Source organism: Hyperolius riggenbachi, chromosome 7 (genome assembly GCF_040937935.1).
Source record: "Hyperolius riggenbachi isolate aHypRig1 chromosome 7, aHypRig1.pri, whole genome shotgun sequence".
Classification (NCBI taxonomy): Eukaryota; Metazoa; Chordata; class Amphibia; order Anura; family Hyperoliidae; genus Hyperolius; species Hyperolius riggenbachi.
The window spans coordinates 91,933,494-91,955,170 of NC_090652.1; the positions used below are offsets into that span (position 1 = coordinate 91,933,494).

Genomic DNA, 21,677 nt, shown 5'->3' on the forward strand with positions numbered 1-21,677 from the left:
GATGAATCGGGATAGATTTGATGCCTCACTGACTCTGGAGGCTGATATCGCTTCCTCATACGAAGCCTTGGCTAGTTCTATATATAGGGGTATCCCTCCTCGAAAAGAGGGAACCTCCCTCATTTATAACTCAATTAAAGTCTTTGCAGCTGCCTCCAAGCTGGTCCCTGGGCCACCGGGCTCTATTTCTCCAAATACTCCTTTATGGGTAAATCCAAAATTTCCAGAACTTCTTAAGATGGAAGACTCTCAATTCTGGGTAAGGTTTGGAATAAAATATATAAACCAATTATTTTGCGATGGCAAATTTAAAACGTTCAATATCCTTAAAGATGAATTTGAACTTCCACGCTACTCCCTATTCCGGTACTTTCAAATCAGAGATGCAATTAAAGCCCAAATAGGCCTATCGGGAGTCTTGTTGGCCTTCTCAGAGCTAGAAAATATATTGTTAAGTCAAGACAAAACTAAACTGATTTCTCGCCTCTACTCACTGATCTCCGATAAGAAGGGATATTATAGATATGAGAAAATTAAAACAAAATGGCAAACGAATCAATGTGAAATTTCTGCAATAGAATGGGATGAATTTGAATCTTCTTATATGACTTCAGTGATTAGTTCAGCGGACAAGCTAATACAGACAAAATGGCTCTACCAGGTCTATTACACTCCGGATAAGCTGGCCAAAATGGGGAAGGGCATTGGTTCTAATTGTTTTAAATGTGGGTCGCCAAAAGCAGATTTCATGCATTGTGTTTGGGAGTGCGTGGAACTTCAACGCTATTGGACGTCCGTCATAAGGCTTTTGGAAAAAATGATGGACAGACCTATTACTCTTTCTTATAAGGGGTCCCTTTTGGGAATTATAGACAATACCACTTGCAATAAATACCATAAATTATTTCTTAGACTGGTATTCTTCTATGCACGGAAAAATTTGTTATTAAAGTGGAAATTGTCTCAACCTCCTACAATTGCAGATATGAAAACACTTATTAATCAAAATTTGCCTCTATATAGTCTTACGTATCAGGCGAGAGGTCATCCAGAGAAATTTGAAAAAGTATGGGGCAGATGGGTAGATGATAGCACCACAGTAATTCCCAATCTTGATATTACAACCAGTGTATCAGATACATATTTATAGTAATTACGTTACCTTCTAACATCCCACAGGGACATGTGTTATAATAAGTTAAATATAACTGGACTTTTCTAAGATGTATAGCATTCCACATATAAGTTGTCTATTATGTAATGAGGTGGATGTAGCAAAAAGGGGACATACCTTAAAGAGAACCCGAGGTGGGAATTACTTTTACTATTGGGGCACAGAGGCTGGTTGTGCGCACTAAGACCAGCCTCTGTTGCCCCATCGTGTGTCTGCATGTCCCCCCTGCTCGCCGCTATACCCCCCGCATTGCTGGCGACACGCAGCGTGTCGCCAGCTCAATGTTTACCTTGCGCTGTCAGTCAGCGCTGCTCCCCTGCCTCCTCCGCATCGGCGCACCCGCCCGTGTCCCTTCCCTCCCGCTGATAGGAGGGAAGTGACGCGGCGGGTGGCGCCGATGCGGAGGAGGCGGGGGAGCGGCGCTGACAGACAGCGCAAGGTAAACATTGAGCTGGCGACACGCTGCGTGTCGCCAGCAATGCGGGGGGTATAGCGGCGAGCAGGGGGGACATGGAGGCACACGATGGGGCAACAGAGGCTGGTCTTAGTGCGCACAACCAGCCTCTGTGCCCCAATAGTAAAAGTAATTCCCACCTCGGGTTCTCTTTAAAGGTATATGAATATTGTAATTCTTATGTTATATAGGGGATGGGGGGTTGGGAGGAAAGGGAAAATTGTATGCTGTGTATAATTATGAAAATTTTTCAATAAAAAATCTCTTTAAAAAAAATAAGATCGCGAGGAAGAAAAAAATTACAGTATACATACCTGGGGCTTCCTCCCGCCACCTCCAGGCTGATCATTACCTCGCCGGAGTACTACTGCGCAGGCAATCCAGGCAACGCAGAAGGACAGCGAGGAAGCGATAAGCCTGGAGGGGGCTGAAGAAAGGTATGTATAATTATTTTCTCCCTCCCCATCTCAGATACTCTTTAGGTATTTTATTCGTAAAGTTTGAAATTATCTCCCTGGAAAAAACTCAGGAAAAAAAGTCAATAGGATATGGGCCAAGGTGAGCTGATCCCTGTCCATAAATGTGACTGTAAACTTCCCACTGCCACAACAGTTGTTTATCGTCCTTCTATGTTATCTTTCAGTATCACTCTCCTGCATCTCTTATCAGTGTTTTAGGAAATGGTGATAAGCTTTGTCAGATTTTTATTGCTGTCTGGCTTCCTGACCAGAAGCTCTCCCCCTCATGTCTTTCTCCAGTGACAGGAACTGATGTGAGGTATCTTCAATGGAAACACAGACAGAAATAAAAATACTGTTATCAACATACAAAAGACCATCCATTGTATGTCATTATCTGCCTCTGTGCCCCCACAGTGTTGCATACAAATGCCACATTTGAAACCCCTGAAGAGAGACACCCAAGGTTCCTGCAGCTGCAGTATTTACAAGAGAGCATCAATAAGTAGTCCTAAAAATACATTCCCCATCCCCACCCCCTCCTTTTTTACTTTCAGTATTCTTCTGGAGCAGTTAATATTCACTTCCTGTCTTAAGGGGCCCATACAATGGTCGATTTTAGCCATCGGTTGATCGATCGATTCTATAGAATTGATCGATTGATCAGAAATCAATTCTATCAAATTCTCCATTCGATCGATTGGTGACCGATTTCGATCGTTTTCGATCGATTTAATCTATCTGACAGGATGGAAAATCTGGGTCGATCTGCTGCTGGCAGCAGATCGATGGCCCATTGAGTTGCATTGGATCTAATGGTCCAATAATGCATTTAGATCGATTTTCAATAGATTTCCAATAGATTTCATTTTGAAATCTATTGGAAATCTGTTCCTAGTGTGTGGCACACATCAGATAGATTCCTGTCAGATTCGACTTGACAGGCATCTGACAGAAATCTATCTGATGGTCGAATCTGTTGTAAATCTATAAGTGTATGGCCACCTTTAGAAGTTTGGTCACCAATGCAGAAAGTGAAACAGATAAAGAACAGACAACCCACATCCTGAATCCATTCCCACTTCCAGTTCAGAATCTCAGCTCAGACGTGAGGTTTCCACACATTCGGTGCAGAAATAATTTAACACATAATCAGCTATTTTCTCATTCGTTTCATGAAAACGCTGGCAGACTTTCAAAGATCAAATTTTATAAATGGAAGACGATTTCACCTCCCACAGAAAATGGAACACAGATTCAAAGAGAGACTGAAGCGAACAAAAATTGCTATTTTTACCTGGTAGTTCACTTCAGTACTCTCAGTAGATGTAAACCGCCGCATCCCCGAGCCAAAACGAGGTCATTAGACCCCCCCAAATCCCCGGGGGGCAATCCGGCCGGCACTTCCTGAAAGAGGCAGAGCTTTCTGCTGTAGCTCTGCCTCTACTGATGTTAAATGCCGTGGATCTCCGCCTCTCCCCGCCCCTCTCACTCTTCCTTCACAGAGAGGGGCGGGGAGAGGTGGAGAATGATGTCAGTTCCGGCAGAGCTACAGCTCAAAGCTCTGTCTTCCCTGGGCAGCAAAATCCACGGCCAAGAAAGTCGTGAGTTTTGGCTCGGGATGCGGCGGTTTACCTCTACTGAGACTACTGTTGCGAACTACGAGATAAAAATAGCAATTTTTGTTCGCTTCAGAGTCTCTTTAAAAATGGCAAAAGGCAAGCAAGGTTTGTGAAGCCTTGATTCTATACTCATTTTGAGCTCACAACAGGTATGATAAATTACAGGTCCAGCTTTCCAAAACACGGCTTAAAGGACACCCCAGGTGACTTGATGAGATAGACATGTGGATGTGTAGTGCCAAGCACACAAATAACTAGGCTATGTTCCTTTTTTATTTCTCTGCCTGAAAGAGTTAAACATCAGGTATGCAAGTGACAGTTTCTGTCTGGGTTGGGACCAGGTCGGACTAGGTAAGACTATAACATAACCCTCACTGATAAGTAATTACAGCCACAAAACACGTTCCTGTCAGTAAATGGCTTCTGAAATCAGGAAAGAGATAAAAAGGGTCAATAATTCATAGATTTGAGCTCTAGCATACTTCAGTGAAGGTGTCATTGAGCGGAAACAATTAAACAGTAAAAACTTAAGAACTACATTTAAATATAAAATAAAACTATGGGATAACTAAAAAAGCCATTTTTATGAGAAAGAGGATAGATACAATTGCTTTTCTCATCAGTTTATTTTCACTTCGGATGTCCTTTAAGACCTTTGAACGTATGCTAGTGTTTCTACAATCTGACCTGCAGTGCCTTAGAGTATGCAGTGATTCAGAAAACAAAGGGTGAAATAAAACTCAGGATTGAAGATATGGTAGCTCAGATGATCTTTAGCAGCTGTGAGGCCCAACTGACACCTAAATGCACCGTTCCCCTCCTCAAACCGCAAACCAAAAACCGATCCATTGTACGCTGTGCTGTCGTCCCTCCTCCTCCCTCCATAGAACAGAGACATCACTAACACCTGTACAGTACTTGTCTGTGCAGCACCTGGCCCTCAACTATTGCCCAAGGGATCGAATACTGATCTCTACGGGTGACAGTAGGTATATGCACCTTAAGGTTTTGTTGCATGATGGCATCTGTAGGCAACCTTCAAGATGTTCGACCAATTTGATTGGTTTTCCAGAAGGTAATTAGATGGAGATTGCAGACCAATTTACACAAGTGTAGGATGGGCCGTCATGCAATCCTTTTTCACCAATGGATTCAACAATGCTAAAATGAAAGGAATGTACCTCATATTGGTAAAAATCCATGCCTATGTAAGGTCACATTTCTTAGTAAATGTAAGATTTTCTCATTTTTTTTCAGTGTTTAATTAAAAGTATCTTATCTTCTCCGGCAGCCTTATCAATCATAGAGCTGTGCTGAGCAGAAGCACTCTTCAGTTTGCCATTGTTCTTTTATCTCTGAATGCAAGCGATAAAACTTTAGAGATTGTGTGTGTGCAAGCTGCATAGGCAGTCTGAGAATTTCAGTGTTGTGCTTAAAGACTGATCTGGATATTACATTATTATCTAGGATGGCAGCCCCCAGCACTGGTGCACTTTGATCCATTATTTCCACACAGATGAGATTACTTAGGGCCAAAGCAGGTTGGATAACTATACAGTGGATAAGGTGCTGGGAGACAGATTTTTAATTGTGTTAATAGTGCTATGCCAGACTACAGTTCTGCTTTAAATGTATCAGTATTCACATTACACTATGTAGTACTATACTCCCCCAAAACATTAACCAAAAGGGCAATCTGTAGTCAACTTGAAGGTAATGTGATGTGAGACTTCCCAAATCCTTCCCATAAGATGAAGTAGTTTATCCCAGGTGAGTCAAAGCTCATCCTTCTAAGAAAAGGCTGAATATGCCAAACTCACCTTTGCCAGCCGCTCTCCGTCTTCTATCTTGACAACCCGTTCATGCGTGGAGTCCACCTGAGGGCGAGACAAGAACAGATTGCGGTTGGAGTGGGGTTGTGGCAGGACTGATCGGCTTAGGGCGCCAGGAGGAATTCTGTGGCCAGGACTTGCACAGTCCAATGCATTAAAGAGACTCCGTAACAAAAATTGCATCCTGTTTTTTATCATCCTACAAGTTCCAAAAGCTATTCTAATGTGTTCTGGCTTACTGCAGCACTTTGTACTATCACAGTCTCTGTAATAAATCAACTTATCTCTCTCTTGTCAGACTTGTCAGCCTGTGTCTGGAAGGCTGCCAAGTTCTTCAGTGTTGTGGTTCTGTTATGAACTCCCCCTTCCAGGCCCCTCTATGCACACTGCCTGTGTGTTATTTAGATTAGAGCAGCTTCTCTCTTCTCTCTTATCTTTTACAAGCTGGATAAATCGTCCTGTGAGCTGGCTGGGCTTTCACATACTGAATAATTACAGACAAGGGCAAAGCTGTTTGCAGGAAGAAAAGAGCAGCCTGAAACTTCTGTGCATGAGAGATGCAGGGGGAAAGAAACACACAAATGATCTCTTGAGATTCAAAAGGAAGGCTGTATACAGCCTGCTTGTGTATGGATGTATTTTCTATGTGTGGACATACTGTACATCAACCTACTTCCTGTTTTGGTGGCCATTTTGTTTGTTTATAAACAAACTTTTTAAAACTGTTTTTAACCACTTTTAATGCGGCGTGGAGCGGCGAAATTGTGACAGAGAGTAATAGGAGATGTCCCCTAACGCACTGGTATGTTTACTTTTGTGTGATGTTAACAATACAGATTCTCTTTAAGCACTGCGAAGGAAATCATTGTTCTGTGGAGCAGAAATTCATTTTACAAGTTGGGATTACGTTGGGGCTCCAGTGAGGAGTGTGAACACATGTTTTATGCATTGCCAGCTTTCAAGTAAATGATGAATATTTAACACCAGCTAAAGTCTTTTACAGCACCAGATTGGCAAAACTATTACAGGATGTAGTGGGAAGGAAGTAACTCTTTATTAGCTTGATGCAACTGTAATATGACTGCAAGGTGTAGCACACCTGGGTTCATACTTTTTGTCTCTCGTAAGCCACCTTTCTTGTGCTGTCCCCCTCCCCCCATTCATATTCAGCACCCCTTCCATGTACAGCAACTCTCCTTCCACGTACAACAGTCTCCCCGTGTACAATAATAGTCTTCTTTCCATTTCCAAGTGCGGTGCAACGGGAGTGTCACAGTGCGGTGCATCCGGAGTGTTGCGGTATAACGGCTACAGAAATGTAACACACTTGTATGCAGTGCAATACCATTAAACAGGAGTGGTAACTGTAAAAGTGAAATCATACTTTTCACTGACTGTATGCGTCGGGTATGCAAGCATAACGCACAGCGCAGCTCTTCTGATTTATTGCGTTGCATTCCTGCTGTCAAAGGGAACGCAGCAGCCCCTGTGAACATATCCTTGGAGACACAGGATCAGGACTGCCAGGCTATTGGCATGGTTGAAAAAAATAAATAAATGTGTCAGCCTTTATAAACCTCTCACTTGTGCACTTGTGCACCATCACAAATTTATTGAAGGTCAATGGGTAGCTCGAGAATCAGGGCTTTTCAATTACCTTTGCGTTGCATTTCAGGCGCGAATAGAGGAAGAGGAAGTTGCATGGGCACTGCGTTGGGCGACATCGGACAGGTACAGTGTAAATGCATGTGCAGGGGGGCACATTTACACTAGGTAGGACAGCGACGAGGCGGTGGATACAGCATGCTGTGTAAGGGCTGCTGACAGACCTGTCTCTGATCAGATTAGATCAGAGAGAAATATGTCTTTTGGTTGAATCTGCCCATCATCGCTAGATGTATGCCCACCTTAATGTCAAAACCATGGTCTTGACATCACACTGTGGGAGGGGTTTCACTACAATATCAGCCATACAGAGCCCCCTGATGATCCGTTTGTGGAAAGGAAAAGATTTCCCATGGCAAAGGGGGTATCAGCTACTGATTGGGATGAAGTTCAAGTCTTGGTTACTGTTTCTATTTAAGTAATGAGTTAGTGGATAATGTAAGGGAAGAGGTGTAAGATTCTAAAGGAAAGGAGGAAGTTGGAAAATGGGTTTGGACGAGTGAGATCAGTCAGTGGCAATCTTGTTGACTCTCTTTTTAAAGAGGTCTAGAAAGGACAACTAGCTGCAGCCAAAGGTCCTCTTACTAGTTAAAGTAGATCTGCAGTCATCACACTCATAAAATAAATTCCCCAGAATTCCCTGTAGTAAAAAATAGACAGAAATGCAACAGTTGTTTTGAAGCTAAACATTTCCCTTGACTTTGGCCACGATTGTGCTGTTTGTACTGCATGCCCAGGATATGTTCTCTCCATGCATGCACCCGAGTCAGCAGTTTTATATAGGCATAACCATGTGACCATGGTCCAGAGAAAGTGAAAATAAATAGTTTTTTTGCTTCAAAACAAAAAATATTATTTGAACACTGTTTTTTTGCTACACAGCATTTATTTCAGATGCAGTGTATGTGGTGTTGGTAGTTTGTCTTTAAATCATTTTTTTCTGTTGCTTATATACTGTATGCTTTATCTCTACATTGTTAGTTATCATCTCCACCCAGTGATAAAGCTACTGTTCAAGAAACTGAATGAGGGAGTTCATTGTTATGACAAATTAAAATTATTTTAGAAACTTATTTTTTTTCTAGATACAGTATACACCTGGCTTTTTTTTCAACTCATCATACCAAGTTTATTGTTCCACAAAAAGGTATTAACAATAATATTAGCTTCAGGGGACAGTACCAATAATGTTTAGATATATCAGGTTATCAGGAGTAAGCAAAAATGTAGTATTAAGTATCATAGTTTGGAGTGCATTCCAAACAAAAACAAAAAGCAAACAAACAACAAGAAAAACAGCTATGCTTTATAGAACCAAAGTCCTGGCTTAGGCCCAGTTCACATTAGCGTTCGCTATCCGGATTTTCCGGATTTGATCCGGACCGCATACTGTACAAACGGAACGTACGTTCCACATAGCAATGCAAAGTCTATGCAGACGTTCACACGTGTCCGTTCCGTACAGTACGGAGCCGGACCGGATCCGGACTCCGGACACTTTTCAACATGCGCTATTTTTTGGGTCCGGATCTCCGGCCCACGCACCCGGACCGGAGCCGGACCTGAGCCTGACAGCACCATCTGGAACACAGAAACCAATTGGGAACAGAAGGCACAGAACACACTGCCTACAAACAACTGACGTTCTACCCCACTTCCTATGCGTATCCAAGCGGCCATTTCGGATGGGGACACATGGGCCAAGCATGTCTGGAGTGGAGCAGCAGTGACAGACGTGCTGGAGCTGTCTGGCAGAATGTCGGAGGTGGAGGTGAGGCCTACAGCGGAGGAACCTGATTCTACAGGTGCACCAGGTGCACCTTCTGCTGACCCCAACATTTTTTTATTTAAATTTAACTACTTTTTGCCCAAGGATCCGGATGGCAGCCTGATGCATGCCTGACACAAACGGACCGGATCCGTATCGGATCCGTATCGGAACCGTACGGTTCTGATCAGGATCAGGTCAGGATCCGATTAGGATCCGGTCCATTTACTTGCCAAAACGCAAGTGTGAATGGGGCCTTAGAGTGGAATAAAACTCTGACATAACATTCAATACAAATGTGTTTTCCTACTTTTTAATACCCATTCAGTTACCATATGCTTTTGTGCACAAGTAATATTGCCTGTTTACAAATTACAAGGGCCCACAGTGCAGTTTATCTGCTCTGAAAGCTGCCATTACATTTTATTCATAGATTTTAATATAAATACAGCAGCTATCTAATGATACATTTATCATCTGTGTCTGCTTGTCAGCTCTGTGTAGTTCAGTTTCAGCCATTGCTGGCTGAACTAATTATCCATTGTTTACATTCTTCTGTTGATACAATGTTATCACCTGGGATTACAAGCTAAAAGTTTGGATCGCAAACCTCCACTGCAGAATGAAGTGCTGTGTTAACTGTTTGAATACTGTTCAGCTAAAAAAAAATGTTTTGCTGTTAGTTGGTTTAAAGGGGCCCATACACCTAACGATTTTCCTGCCGATATACAGCTGTTTCGATCACAGTGATCGAAACGGCTGTGAAATCGCCGCGCACACCGCTGACAGAACGATCGACTTCCGTCCTAAATCGATTGTTCCCGTCGATTCCCGTCGACCCATCCATGTGGAAGATTTTTCTAGGTCGCCGGCGGGTCGTGAGTGCGTCGTTAGCGGCGTTCGAATGCCAGACGACCGATGCAATACAGCGGTAATACATTACCTGCTCCAGCCGACGCGAGTCCCCTGGTCTTCTTCTCCGCTTCGGGCTCCAGAGCTACACAGAACTTCCTGTCCCGGCAGGAAGTTTAAACAGTAGAGCGCCCTCTACTGTTTAAACTTCCCCTGGACAGGAAGTTCAGTAGCCGGAGCGGAGAAGAAGAAGACAGCGGTGACAGGAGACTCGCGCCGGCCGGAGCAGGTAATGTATGCGGGCGGGCGGCAGCAGCAGCTCCACAGATTGTGATCGGTTTCAGGCTGAAATCGATTCACAATCTGTTTGCAGTAAAGGTGGCCATACGATCCCTCTCTGATCAGATTCGATCAGAGAGGGATCTGTCTGTTGGTCGGATCTGATGGCAAATCGACCAGTGTATGGCCACCTTTAGGCTGTAAATAATCTTTTAGAGAAAAGAAGAATTGCTGAGTTTCAGACAACTTTAATAAGGACTTCCAAAGACGCTGTTATAGTTCACCCTTCAGATCCCTAATTATTTCCTCACCTTGTTCCCGAGGAGCATGATGACCACATCTTTCTGTGCATATTCATGAATTTCTGTCAGCCAGGCCTATAAGAAAACATTTTATTCATTAATTTTGAGAAATTTGCATTAGGGTTGCACAATAGCATGTTTTATTTTCGGTTTAATTTATCTATTTGTTAGACACAGTATTAAAAATACTTTTTTCAATTTCTTTAAAAACAAAAAAAATACATATAAAAAATGTGATATTTGTGTGGAGCGCCACCTGCTGGTGTGATTGCCTAGCTTTGTAACTTCAAGACAGAGCTTGTTATGCTGCTGTGTAGTAAAGATACATTTAATACAGGATAATGTAAAGATACATATAATACAGGTCTACTTATTAGTCATTTTAGAGATTTATTTACTAGTGCCCAAAATCAAGACTCTTCCCAGCTGACAAAATACTACCAGTCAGGCCAACAGGTAGAGCTCCCCAAAAAATATTTCATACGGTCCTACTTAAGAAAATAAGTAAATACATAAAAAATAGTTTTATATATAAGTAAATAAAATTAGATGAGCTTAAAAATGTATTACTTAACAAGGACTATAATAGTAAAGGGAGACAGTGGAGCACATGAAAGCCACCAGATTGACTAGTGGTGTAAGCCAAATAACCCCCAACACAACACCACCCTGCAGTTACAGCATTCACACAAGCAGCTGTCTGGTGGTTATCCAGATGTACATGATGAAGTGCTATGAGCCATCACAGACCATGAACACTGCATGTGGCCTCTGATAGCTGGTTCACACTATTAGCTCTTTTCAAAGCTTTTGCTAATGGAATGCTATGGGCAGCACGGTGGCGTAGTGGATAGCACTCTCGCCTTGCAGCACTGGGTCCCCAGCTTGAATCCCAGCCAGGGCACTATCAGTATTGAGTTTGTATGTTGTCCCTGTGCGGGTTTCCTTCAGACAACCTTGTTTCCTCCCACATCCCAAAAACATACAGATAAATTAAATGGCTCCCCCCTAAAATTGTCCCAAGACTATGATACATACACTACATGATACATACATAGACATAGGACTCTGGTAAGGATTAGATCATGAGCCCCTGTGAGGGACAGTTAAGTGACAAGTAATACACTCTGTACAGCACTGCAGAAGATGCTGGCAGAGGCATAGCTATGGGTGGGCAAGGGGGGGCACATGTCCCAGGGCGCAGCACTGTAAAGGGGCACAAAGCATGGCCACTGCACCCCCAAGTGAGTGACAGGTGGCTTGCTGGCTGGTGCCCCTGCTTCTCTCCCTCCCTCTGCAGAGGAGTGCAGAAGTGTTAACAGCAGCAGAAAAAGGGGGGCACGCCTGGCTAACTATAGGGGGTATATCTGGCTATCTAAACATGGGAAGGAAGGCACATCTGGCTATCTAAAAGGGGGGGCACATTTGGCTATCTTAACGGGGGATGGGGGCACATCTGGCCAGCTAAACAGCATTTGTACATTTGGCTCGACCCATGACCACACCCATATTCTGATGCATGGCCCTGCCCAATTTGTCCAGAGGGGGGTGCTAAAACTGCCTTTGTCCCTGGGCGCTGAAAAGCCTAGCTAGATGCTGGCACTATATAAATATAAAATAATAATATGGGTGATTTTTTTTTTTAAATCACATCCCTCAAGTGGTATCACACACATATAGGCTATCATTCATAAAGCATTTCCGCATGCGGAAATGCTTAAAACAGCTGACTTTACCGAACACTCAGCAAGTTTGGCATTCATAAAGCCTCTTTCTGCATGAAAAGCTGACACTACCGAGCAGAGCGATAAATCACCGCCTTGTGCGGTGATTTTTGTAAAAAATGTAACAAAATGGTAATCCATAAAGATTACCGCAAGCGGTATGAGGACGGGAAATACCGCCCCCTCTGATGTGGCGATAACAATGTAAAGTTAATGGAGACACAGACCTCCCAGGCAGCTGCAGTAGAGCGGAACACGGAGAAATGTATCAACTCGGCAGCTTCCTGTGTCTCCGCAAGCCTACCGCCAGCCTAGTTCAGGAAATCTCCGCAGTGCTATCGCACCTGAACACTTTTTTATGAATGACCACCCAGAAGTCTAAAATACAGAGCAGCTGTGTTTTGCCGCATTGATTCTCCTTACCGACAGCTCTTTTATGAATGATACCCATAGCATTACATTAGCACAAGTTTTTCAAATCACAAGCCCTTAGAAAAGCGCCTCTAGTGTGAACCAGCCCTTACAGAAGCTTCTGCTGCTGAACTGCCTTACCATGCAAACACTTGGGAAGCCAGATGCCACTAAAGCGTGGTACACACAAATTTGATTGGCCAATTTTACCACCTCCATGTAGTATGAGAACTTTCCTACTTAGTCTGTTCATAGTATTCACAATCTGTTGGCCTTCATACTACGTGAAGATGGTAAAATCGGGCAGTCATTGGCCAATAAAAATTGGATGTATATACCAGGCTTTAGTCACCATGTGAATGTACAAATGGTGAGTAAGTCTGCCTGCCTAACCAGCAGAGCAAGGATTTGCAGAACTGTGAGATGCTTTACAAAACCACTAGCACAATGCATAAATGGTTGTTGGCAGCTGATTTGAGTTGGATTGTTAGCTACTGATAAAAGCAGGACGTGATATTGGATGATTCAGGCTGGTTTCACGCTTGTGCGGTGCTATTCTCTTGTGGTGGGAGAGGCAGCAACAGGAGAATCGCACTGCACCAAAGCCCCATTCATATTACCCTGCAGCAGACAGAAAGATAGGGTACTATGCATAGGCCCTCCCTCAGCTGCGTGACCTACTCCCTGCTGGACAGGAAGTACATCACTGGGATTCCTGTCCCTCCGCTCATTGCACCCCGCTCCGTCGTTTACACTTATTGCCTTACCATAGACTTGCATTACTGCATAATCTGTGTGGTAGTCACGGATCATGCAGTAACGCATGGATGACTTTTCGGTGAGTATGCAGCGATTTAACTACTTCCATGCCACGCCCTCTTGTGGTAAAGTTGCTTACCCCAACGCCACAGTGTAAAAGGGCCCTTAAATGGAATCTGAAGTGAAAATAAACTTATAAAATAATGAATTGCATGTGTAGTACAGCTAAGAAATAGAACATTAGTAGCAAAGAACAAGTCATATATTGTTTCCAGTACAGGAAGAATTAAGAAACTTCAGTTGTTATCTATGCAAAAGAGCTTCTCTGGGCTCCACGACCAAATTGTTTTTTTATTTCTGGAGCACTATACATCAAATAAACAGTGACAGACAGCTTCAAATAAGGTTCAGTGAGAGGAGAAGTTCAAAGGCTCATTAGCTCTGCAAACCACACTCTTTATAAACGATAAAAAAACAAAAGTTTGCTTTCCTAAAACAGAAAGAATTTGCGATAATTCAGGTTGGAGTGAGCTTGAGATGTCTCCCAGAGCACCACTGCTGAATACATGCAAATTAACCATTGTACCCTTAGAAGCTAAACACACCTCCAGAACCGCTGGAATGCAATGATGTGTCAGCTTGTTAATTAGTACAGTTAATTTATAAACTATAAGACAGAGCAAACTGGAAATATGACAATATAATGCAATGCTATTAAAAAAACACTATATAACTGAAAATAAATATATAAAACTAATTTCTTGGCTACTAATGTTCTATTCCTTATTCGTACTACGCATACAATTTATTATATCATACTTTTTTTTCCGCTTCAGTGTCACTTTAATAGAGTGAAAATTCAAATATTCAAACACACACCTCATTTCTTCATCACTGACAAGGATGCTAAAATTTAACAACAAAAACATACAGTAGCTTGAATAAAATGAGGTTTACACAGAATAAATCAATCCTGCCAACCAATGTCACTGCTTTCACCTTTTGTTTTGTACCACTTTGTGAGACAGGGATGGGAGGTGACATTGTAGACAACCCAGGTTAACTTGTCTGCGGAACCAAATAGGACAGAAACAGACCTGAGTATGGGTTATGCGCTAGCAAAAAAGTACAATTTTAATTCTAGTCAGTTTTGGAAATGCATTACTTGTTGCAAACAGATATATAAAGATACTCTCCCACTGCAATACATAAAAAAGTGTTGATAAAAACTGATATATATGGTTGTGGCAGTTGACAGTGAAAGGGGAGTTAGACCTTTACGCCCCTTTGCTACAGGAGGCTGAAGGCGGTGAATATACTGTATGTCAGCTGCTCTCATGCACCGGCTGGGCTAATGCTTAGCACAGGTGTTGGAAAGGTGCCCTCCCCCCATGGAATCACATTGGAGCATGGCTGCAACTGTCCTCACATTATTAATAGTATTTGTATAGAGTCGACACCTTCTGCACCACTGTACAGAGTATATTGTCTTGTCACTAACTGTCCCTTAGAGTGGCTCACAATCTAATCTAGTAATGTATAATATATATTTATGGTTGCGCTGATACTTATTTGTGTTTATTAAGTAATGGTTTTTGCATCTGAATAACAACAACGCATGCCAAATGATGACACACTAGGCCAGTGGCGTAGCTAGAGATTACGGGGCCCTATAGCAAAACTCTCATGGGGCCCTCAGATGTAGGCACTATTTAGCTATGCCACCATCCCCTACCCTATGAATATGAGTTGATTGGCAACTTACATTCTCATGCAATCTTCACTGCATACAGTCCATGGGCACTGATAGAGGGTGAAGGAACACAAGAAAGTTAATAGTGAATACATCAAGTACCACCTGGACCCCCTCTGCTCCAGGGCACCATAGCAGCCCCCATGGCTGTTACTACGTCCCTGCGCTAGGTGTTACCAAACACTGCCATTTGGCTGCATGAAACTGCAGCAAAAGGCGCTCAGGACCGGCAGCTGGGAGGCTGAACTGCACGACAAGCACATCTCAGCCGTCTGTGAAAAACAGCCCTTAAAGAGACTCTGAAGCGAAAAAAAAAATATATGATATAATGAATTGGTTGTGTACTATGAATAATTACTAGAAGTTTAGCAGCAAAGAAAATATTCTCATATTTTTATTTTCAGGTATATAGTGTGTTTTCTAACATTGCATCATTCTCTAATATGTGCAGATTACACAACACTCAGCATTCAAAATGATTCTTTCAGAGCAATCTGTGAACTAATGACCTCTCCTCTGGCAGAGAAAAAGTAAATAGTTCAATAACACTTGAGATAATAAAAGTCAGATAACAGCCCTCTCCACGACTTTGCAGAGCTTAAGTGCTTTTTTGCATAGAGATAACAACTGGAGTTTCTCTTCCTGTACTGAAAACAATTAGACTGATGTATCTGATCTTAATGTTTTATTTCTTAGCTGTACTACACATACAAATCATAATATCATAATTTTTTTCCGCTTCAGTGTCTCTTTAAACGAGTGCATGGAGCACCTCAAGTCTGTTTCACACTGACAGCAAAGAAACATGAAAAATAAGATGAGGTTTTTACAATGCTTCAAAGCACATTGTGAGCAAGGATTACGAGGTGTGTAAAAATGAAGTAAGATAACCAACAACCTAAGGGACACTTTCATTTTATCATAAAGTTCTATAACCATTTCAGCCTGCGGGTATTTTTCCCCTTATGGACGAGAGGAATTTTTTCATTTCATCGCTCCTCCCTTTCATCCCCCAATAACTTTATCACTACTTATCACAAGACATGATCTATACCTTGTTTTTTTCCGCCACCAATTAGGTTTTCTTTGGGTGGTACATTATGTTAAGAATTATTTTATTCTAAATGCATTTTAATGGGAATAAGTACCAAAAATTGGAAAAAAATCATTATTTCGCAGTTTTTGGCCATTATGGTTTTGAAATACCACATGCTATCGTAATTAAAATACACATTTTATTTGCCCATTTGACCCGGTTATTGAACGTTAAAATTATATCCCTAATATAATGTATGGTGACAATATTTTATTTGGAAATAAAAGGTACTTTTTTTTTTGGTTTTACATCCATCGCTAATTTTTAGCCCATACATTTATAATAATATGCCCTCTTGACATACATATTATTTTTTTTTTATCCCTAAAGTCGATAGGTGTAATTTTACTATTTGGTCACAAGATGTCCCTGCTGAGCAAATCCTATGTAGTGTACAACTAGGCTACATAGGAAACAATGGGTATCATTCATAAAGCATTTCCGCATGCGGAAATGCTTAATACCGGTGACTTTACCGACCACTCAGCATAATCCCCATTCATAAAGGCTCTTTCCGCATGAAAAGCTGACAGAGCGATACATTTCCGCCTTGTCCGGAGTTTTTCTAGATTAATCTAGAAAAAGTTACAAACACATCCATTCATAAAGATTAGAGCAAGCGGTATCCGGAAGGAAAATACCGCTTGCTCGACAGTAGCGATAGGCGGGCGGATTACATGTAAATGAATGGGACGGACCTCCCAAGCAGCATCAGGCAGAGGAGCGCACGGAGGGAATCGGGCAGCTTTTATGTTTCCGCATGTCTTCTGCCACGCTACCGCCAGCTTCCTCCAGAAAACCTCCGCACTTCTACCGCAACAGGCAACTTCTTTATGAATACTTGTATTGAAACACAAGGTCTTCAAGTGACATTTCATCTGGCTATCTTCCTGCAATATGCATTAAGCCATATTGCATGCGCAGGTGTGTCAGATGTTTGCGGGCCTTAAACTCAGATTGCTCAATCTAAAGAAAAACCTCCCTCCACAAGAAAGTTACAGCAAGGCCTCGCTTAGTCACATATAAAAGTTACTTTATTATAGAAAAAACACACAGCAATCACAGACTAGATCAGAGAATTCCTAATAAAACACATTAAAAACACTTAGAACTCAAGGATTTGGCCTGGCATCCCCTGCATCCCACGCATTCATCACATCCATCCACACATGACATTCATCAATTGAGAAACTGTTGCATGCACTTGAAAAAACCTCCAGAGCTCTGGGTGAGAAACTAACACTGGCTCAGCAGCCCTGTGCAGAGTCCACTCTAAACTGAAAAAAGGTTTGGATGGTTAGATGAATAGCTGGCCGGCTTCACAGCTCATTTTTGTGCAGATTTCATGACAGGAAAAGAAACACAGTCCATTGTACATAAGGGTTTGCAACCATTCACAAATCTCCCATCTGAGACAGCAGTGATAATCAGTCATTTAGCACAACAGCGTCTATTATTCAGCCGGTATCTCTCATCAATATCAGTTAGAAGGCAAGCAAGCAAGTTAGTATGCTGCTATAGCAGAAATATTAGTTCCATCAGCCAATATGAGTACTACGTAGGGGGAGACTGCCCCTGTCTCTTACGTGTCCCAGTAGATCTAAGCCGAATGTTAGGATCGCATGCATGCAGGCTTGGTCATCTCAATACTGGTGATGAACATCAGTGGTACTGGATCAGCGCATCCACGCCGTAGTGGCAGCGGCAATGGCGGCAAGGAGCGGTGGAGAACGCTCTCAGAACAGCGTGGGCTCATACCAGTGGGCGAGGCCGGCCTCCTATAGCTCCTCCCACCTACATGTTTCGCCCAATGGGCTTCATCAGGGTGTGGCTTATGGAGGAAGGGGAAGGTCAGTCCTCTTTATATCCAGGCAGCGGTCACCTGATATGTCCATAGGCGCCATCTTTGTTATTGGCAAAGACGCCCATTTCCTGGAAATTGCTTCTATATAACTTCTGCATATTTTCAAAAAGTCCAGAAACAATAGAATATCTTCAAATATCATTAGATATATTTAAGGTCACTCATTTTACTGCAGAAAAAAGGCAGCAACACTGCAATACATATACTCCATTATTCGGATTCCCATTCATACACAGCGCTCCATTCATACCGTTTCCCTGATACTGTCTAGATATTTACATGGTATTCCTCAAATATATTGCTACCTTCTTTCCTAACCTTTATTTGGCCACATAGCAAGTAGGGTGCAAGTATTACATATCCTGCCTCCTACATAGCGCACATAGCGCTGTATATTAGTCAATGAATAGGCAGGTGCAATAGGTAATATAGTGTCATCCAGGGATTAACGCAGGCAGTATGATGCTGTGTCAAAGAGCAGACTAATAAGGATCTAAATATACAGAGAAATTTATTTCTGAATTGAGACCATTGGGGGAAAGTGTGCCTAGTTTATATATCCACATGGTTTCCCTGCGGAGAAGTTCCCTTTCCACACTCACTTTTCTTGTTCCTTTGGTTATAGATGTCAGGACTTTAACAAGGCTACCTTTGAAACTACCCCCGTGGTGTTGTCGATAATGCTCTCTTAGGGGCCCATTGTTTTCATCATTTTTGTTTTTTACATTTGACATGTGCTCCAATATTCTGACTTTGAACGAGAAGAACGGTGTTTTCCTGCACTACCGACAGCCTCTTTATGAATGATACCCAATGGGTATCATTCATAAACAGGCTGTCGGTAGTGCGGGAAAACACCGTTCTTCTCCGCAACCGGTAATTAAGACTTCTGGGTGGCCATTCATAAAGAAGTCTGCCTGTTGCGGAAGAAGTGCGGAGGTTTTCTGGAGGAAGCTGGCGGTAGCGTGGCGGTAGGCATGCGGAAACTTAAAAGCTGCCCGATTCCCTCCCTGCGCTGCTCTGTCTGATGCTGCTTGGGAGGTCCCTCCCATTCATTTATATGTATTCCTCCCGCCTATCGCTACTGTCGAGCAAGCGGTATTTTCCTTCCGGATACCGCTTGCTCTAATCTTTATGAATGGATGTGTTTGTTACTTTTTCTAGATTAATCTAGAAAAACTCCGCACAAGGCGGAAATGTATCGCTCTGTCACCTTTTCATGCGGAAAGAGCCTTTATGAATGGGGCTTATGCTGAGTGGTCGGGAAAGTCACCGGTGTTAAGCATTTCCGCATGCGGAAATGCTTTATGAATGATACCCTGTGTGTTGCTACATTTTAACTATGGAAGTTACCAGGCTTCAATAGAAGCCTGCGATCACGGGTGGCCTGCAGGGAGATTGATGAATAGGAACTCATAAATCTAACGATTGGCGGCGGAAAGCAGCGGTATTTATTCTCCGTGGACATGTATGGATTGGCACATGGAACTTTTGTCTCCTGCAGCCAATCTCCCCTGCTACCAGCAACATTGCAATCGCGGGCATCTCCCGCACGATTGTGTGCAAACCCCTCCAAATCGCAGGGACGTGACTAGCGTGTGCCTGCGGCTGTAGCAGCTGCCACATAAATGGTTAAAGTGGACTTGCACAGGACAGAAGGAAAACATAAAGAAATGCATTTATCATAGATATCTGATGAGCATGCTTGCTGGAGGTCTATGGCTTAAAGCATTAGAGGAAGAGGAAAGCCAGGCAATGTGCATTATTTAATAAATAAACATGTCAGCCTCCATATCCCTCTCACCTCAGGTTCACTTTAGGCAGTTGGCTGATGGTGTAATGGTTAAGGGCTCTGCCTCTGACACAGGAGACCAGGGTTCGAATCTCGGCTCTGCCTGTTCAGTAAGCCAGCACCAATTCAGTAGGAGACCTTTGGCAAGTCTCCCTTACACTGCTACTGCCAATAGAGCGCGCCCTAGTGGCTGCTGCTCTGCTCTGGCGCTTTGAGTCCGCAAGGAGAAAAGCGCAATATAAATGTTATTTGTCTTGTCTTGTCTTTAGAACAGTACTCTATCAGCTGCTGGTAGCAACCTACAACTCACTGCCAGTTATACCCCTACTTACCGTAATAGCCAGGTGCATTACTAATATAATATGCTGATGCCAGAATGATGCTGCTGTTATTAGCAAAGCTCACAATATTATTGCTGTAGCGCTGTGGAAGGCAGCTCTCTTACGTGAATACATTAAACACTTCACCATTGCCTATTCGTTTCTGTCCCTAAAAACACATTTTTGTAACATTTCACATATGCAGTCCAAAGTGCTAAAATATTTTATCACTTGCTCCTGGTGTTGTCCCTGCATCTTGTTAAATACTACCACAACTAGGAACAGAAAGGCAAGAGCTGAAAAAACAAGCTGTATTCACTGTTAACAATGCAATTCTGCAAGATTCCACTAGATGGCAATCATGATCCAGCCAAAAAGCAACAACTTTTTTTCACCAGTTAGAAGTCTGAACTTTCTGTAAACAAGACCATTGTTTGACAGCAGTCTGTTTCCACTTAGAGAGTGACTAACTGTCATTCAGACTCAGGGACTGACTACTGTCAGTGAATAATGAGCTTTTCATGATTAATGCACTGAGAGGGAGATATAAATGGCATTTATCGGTAGCAGTGCAGCACCGTTTATGTGCTGTCATTAATCAGTCAGGTAAGATAATCATTTAATCAATCATTTAATCACATGCAGGAATATGCGACATGAGGTTTTGTACAACAGGAATGTAGAAATGTAGTAGGTAGGAGCAAAATATTTCCTAAGGTGCGAATCAGCCTCATTCAGGAAGCAGAAAGCTGGGATTAGAAGCCAGTCCACTTATTATATTTTTATTAAAATGTGGCAACTAAGCCAAGGCCGCTGATAACAACAGCCTCTGAATCTAGCATGTGTATGGCGGGCGGCCCCGTTCACTCTTGATAGGTCAGCCAGGGATCTGCTCGGCAGATTGAGGGCTCGTTTCCACTGTTGCGACGCGATTTCGCCGGCATTCCGACGCTTGTAAAAACGCATGCGGATGCGTTTCCGCATGCGTTTTTACCCGTGATTTCGCGTGCGATTTCGCATGGCAGGGTGCCATGCGAAATTAACCATGACACTGCCAGGGCAAAATAAAATTGAAAAAGGTGCGAAATCGCACGCGAAATCGCGGGTAAAAACGCATGTAACAAACGCATGCGTTTTTACTATTAAATACATTAGCGGCGATTCGCATGCATTCCACTCGCAGGCGAATTCGTTGGCTCTTTTGTGCGTTTTTTTACCGCTGAAAAAAACGCACCTCAACAACGCTACAGTGGAAACAGGCCCATCCACTTGCATTACATGTGCGTTGGACGCATGCAGATTCGCGATAGTGAAAACGAGCCCTGACTCAAACAAGTGCACTGACTTTCCCACTCCTCGCCCACTCTGTGATGCTCCTCATGCACCATTCCTCCGCCTTCCCGCATAGCAACAGAAAGTGTCAAACTCAAAGACCACAGGTGTCAAACTCAAAGCCACCGGCCGGATGCAGTCCTCCTTGTCTTTATGTGGCCCTCCAGAGTAGAATAGGATTAACAGTAGATCAGGAGGTGGGGTAGGGCTTGGTAGAGAA

The 21,677-nt window shown here is 42.8% G+C and overlaps 1 protein-coding gene across 6 annotated transcripts in view; it reads right to left on the bottom strand.

The window, feature by feature from the left end:
* Positions 1 to 21,677, bottom strand: part of RAB26 (RAB26, member RAS oncogene family) — a 704,373-nt gene that overhangs the window by 16,926 nt on the left and 665,770 nt on the right. For 5 of the 6 annotated variants that reach the window (XM_068244332.1, XM_068244330.1, XM_068244334.1 and 2 more), the window contains 2 exons: positions 10,416 to 10,481; positions 5,529 to 5,585 (listed from right to left, as the gene is read on the bottom strand). In XM_068244332.1, coding sequence (XP_068100433.1) covers positions 5,529 to 5,585; positions 10,416 to 10,481 — 123 coding nt within the window. The remainder of the gene's footprint in view (positions 1 to 5,528; positions 5,586 to 10,415; positions 10,482 to 21,677) is intronic. The other variant, XM_068244331.1, reaches the window with a different exon arrangement.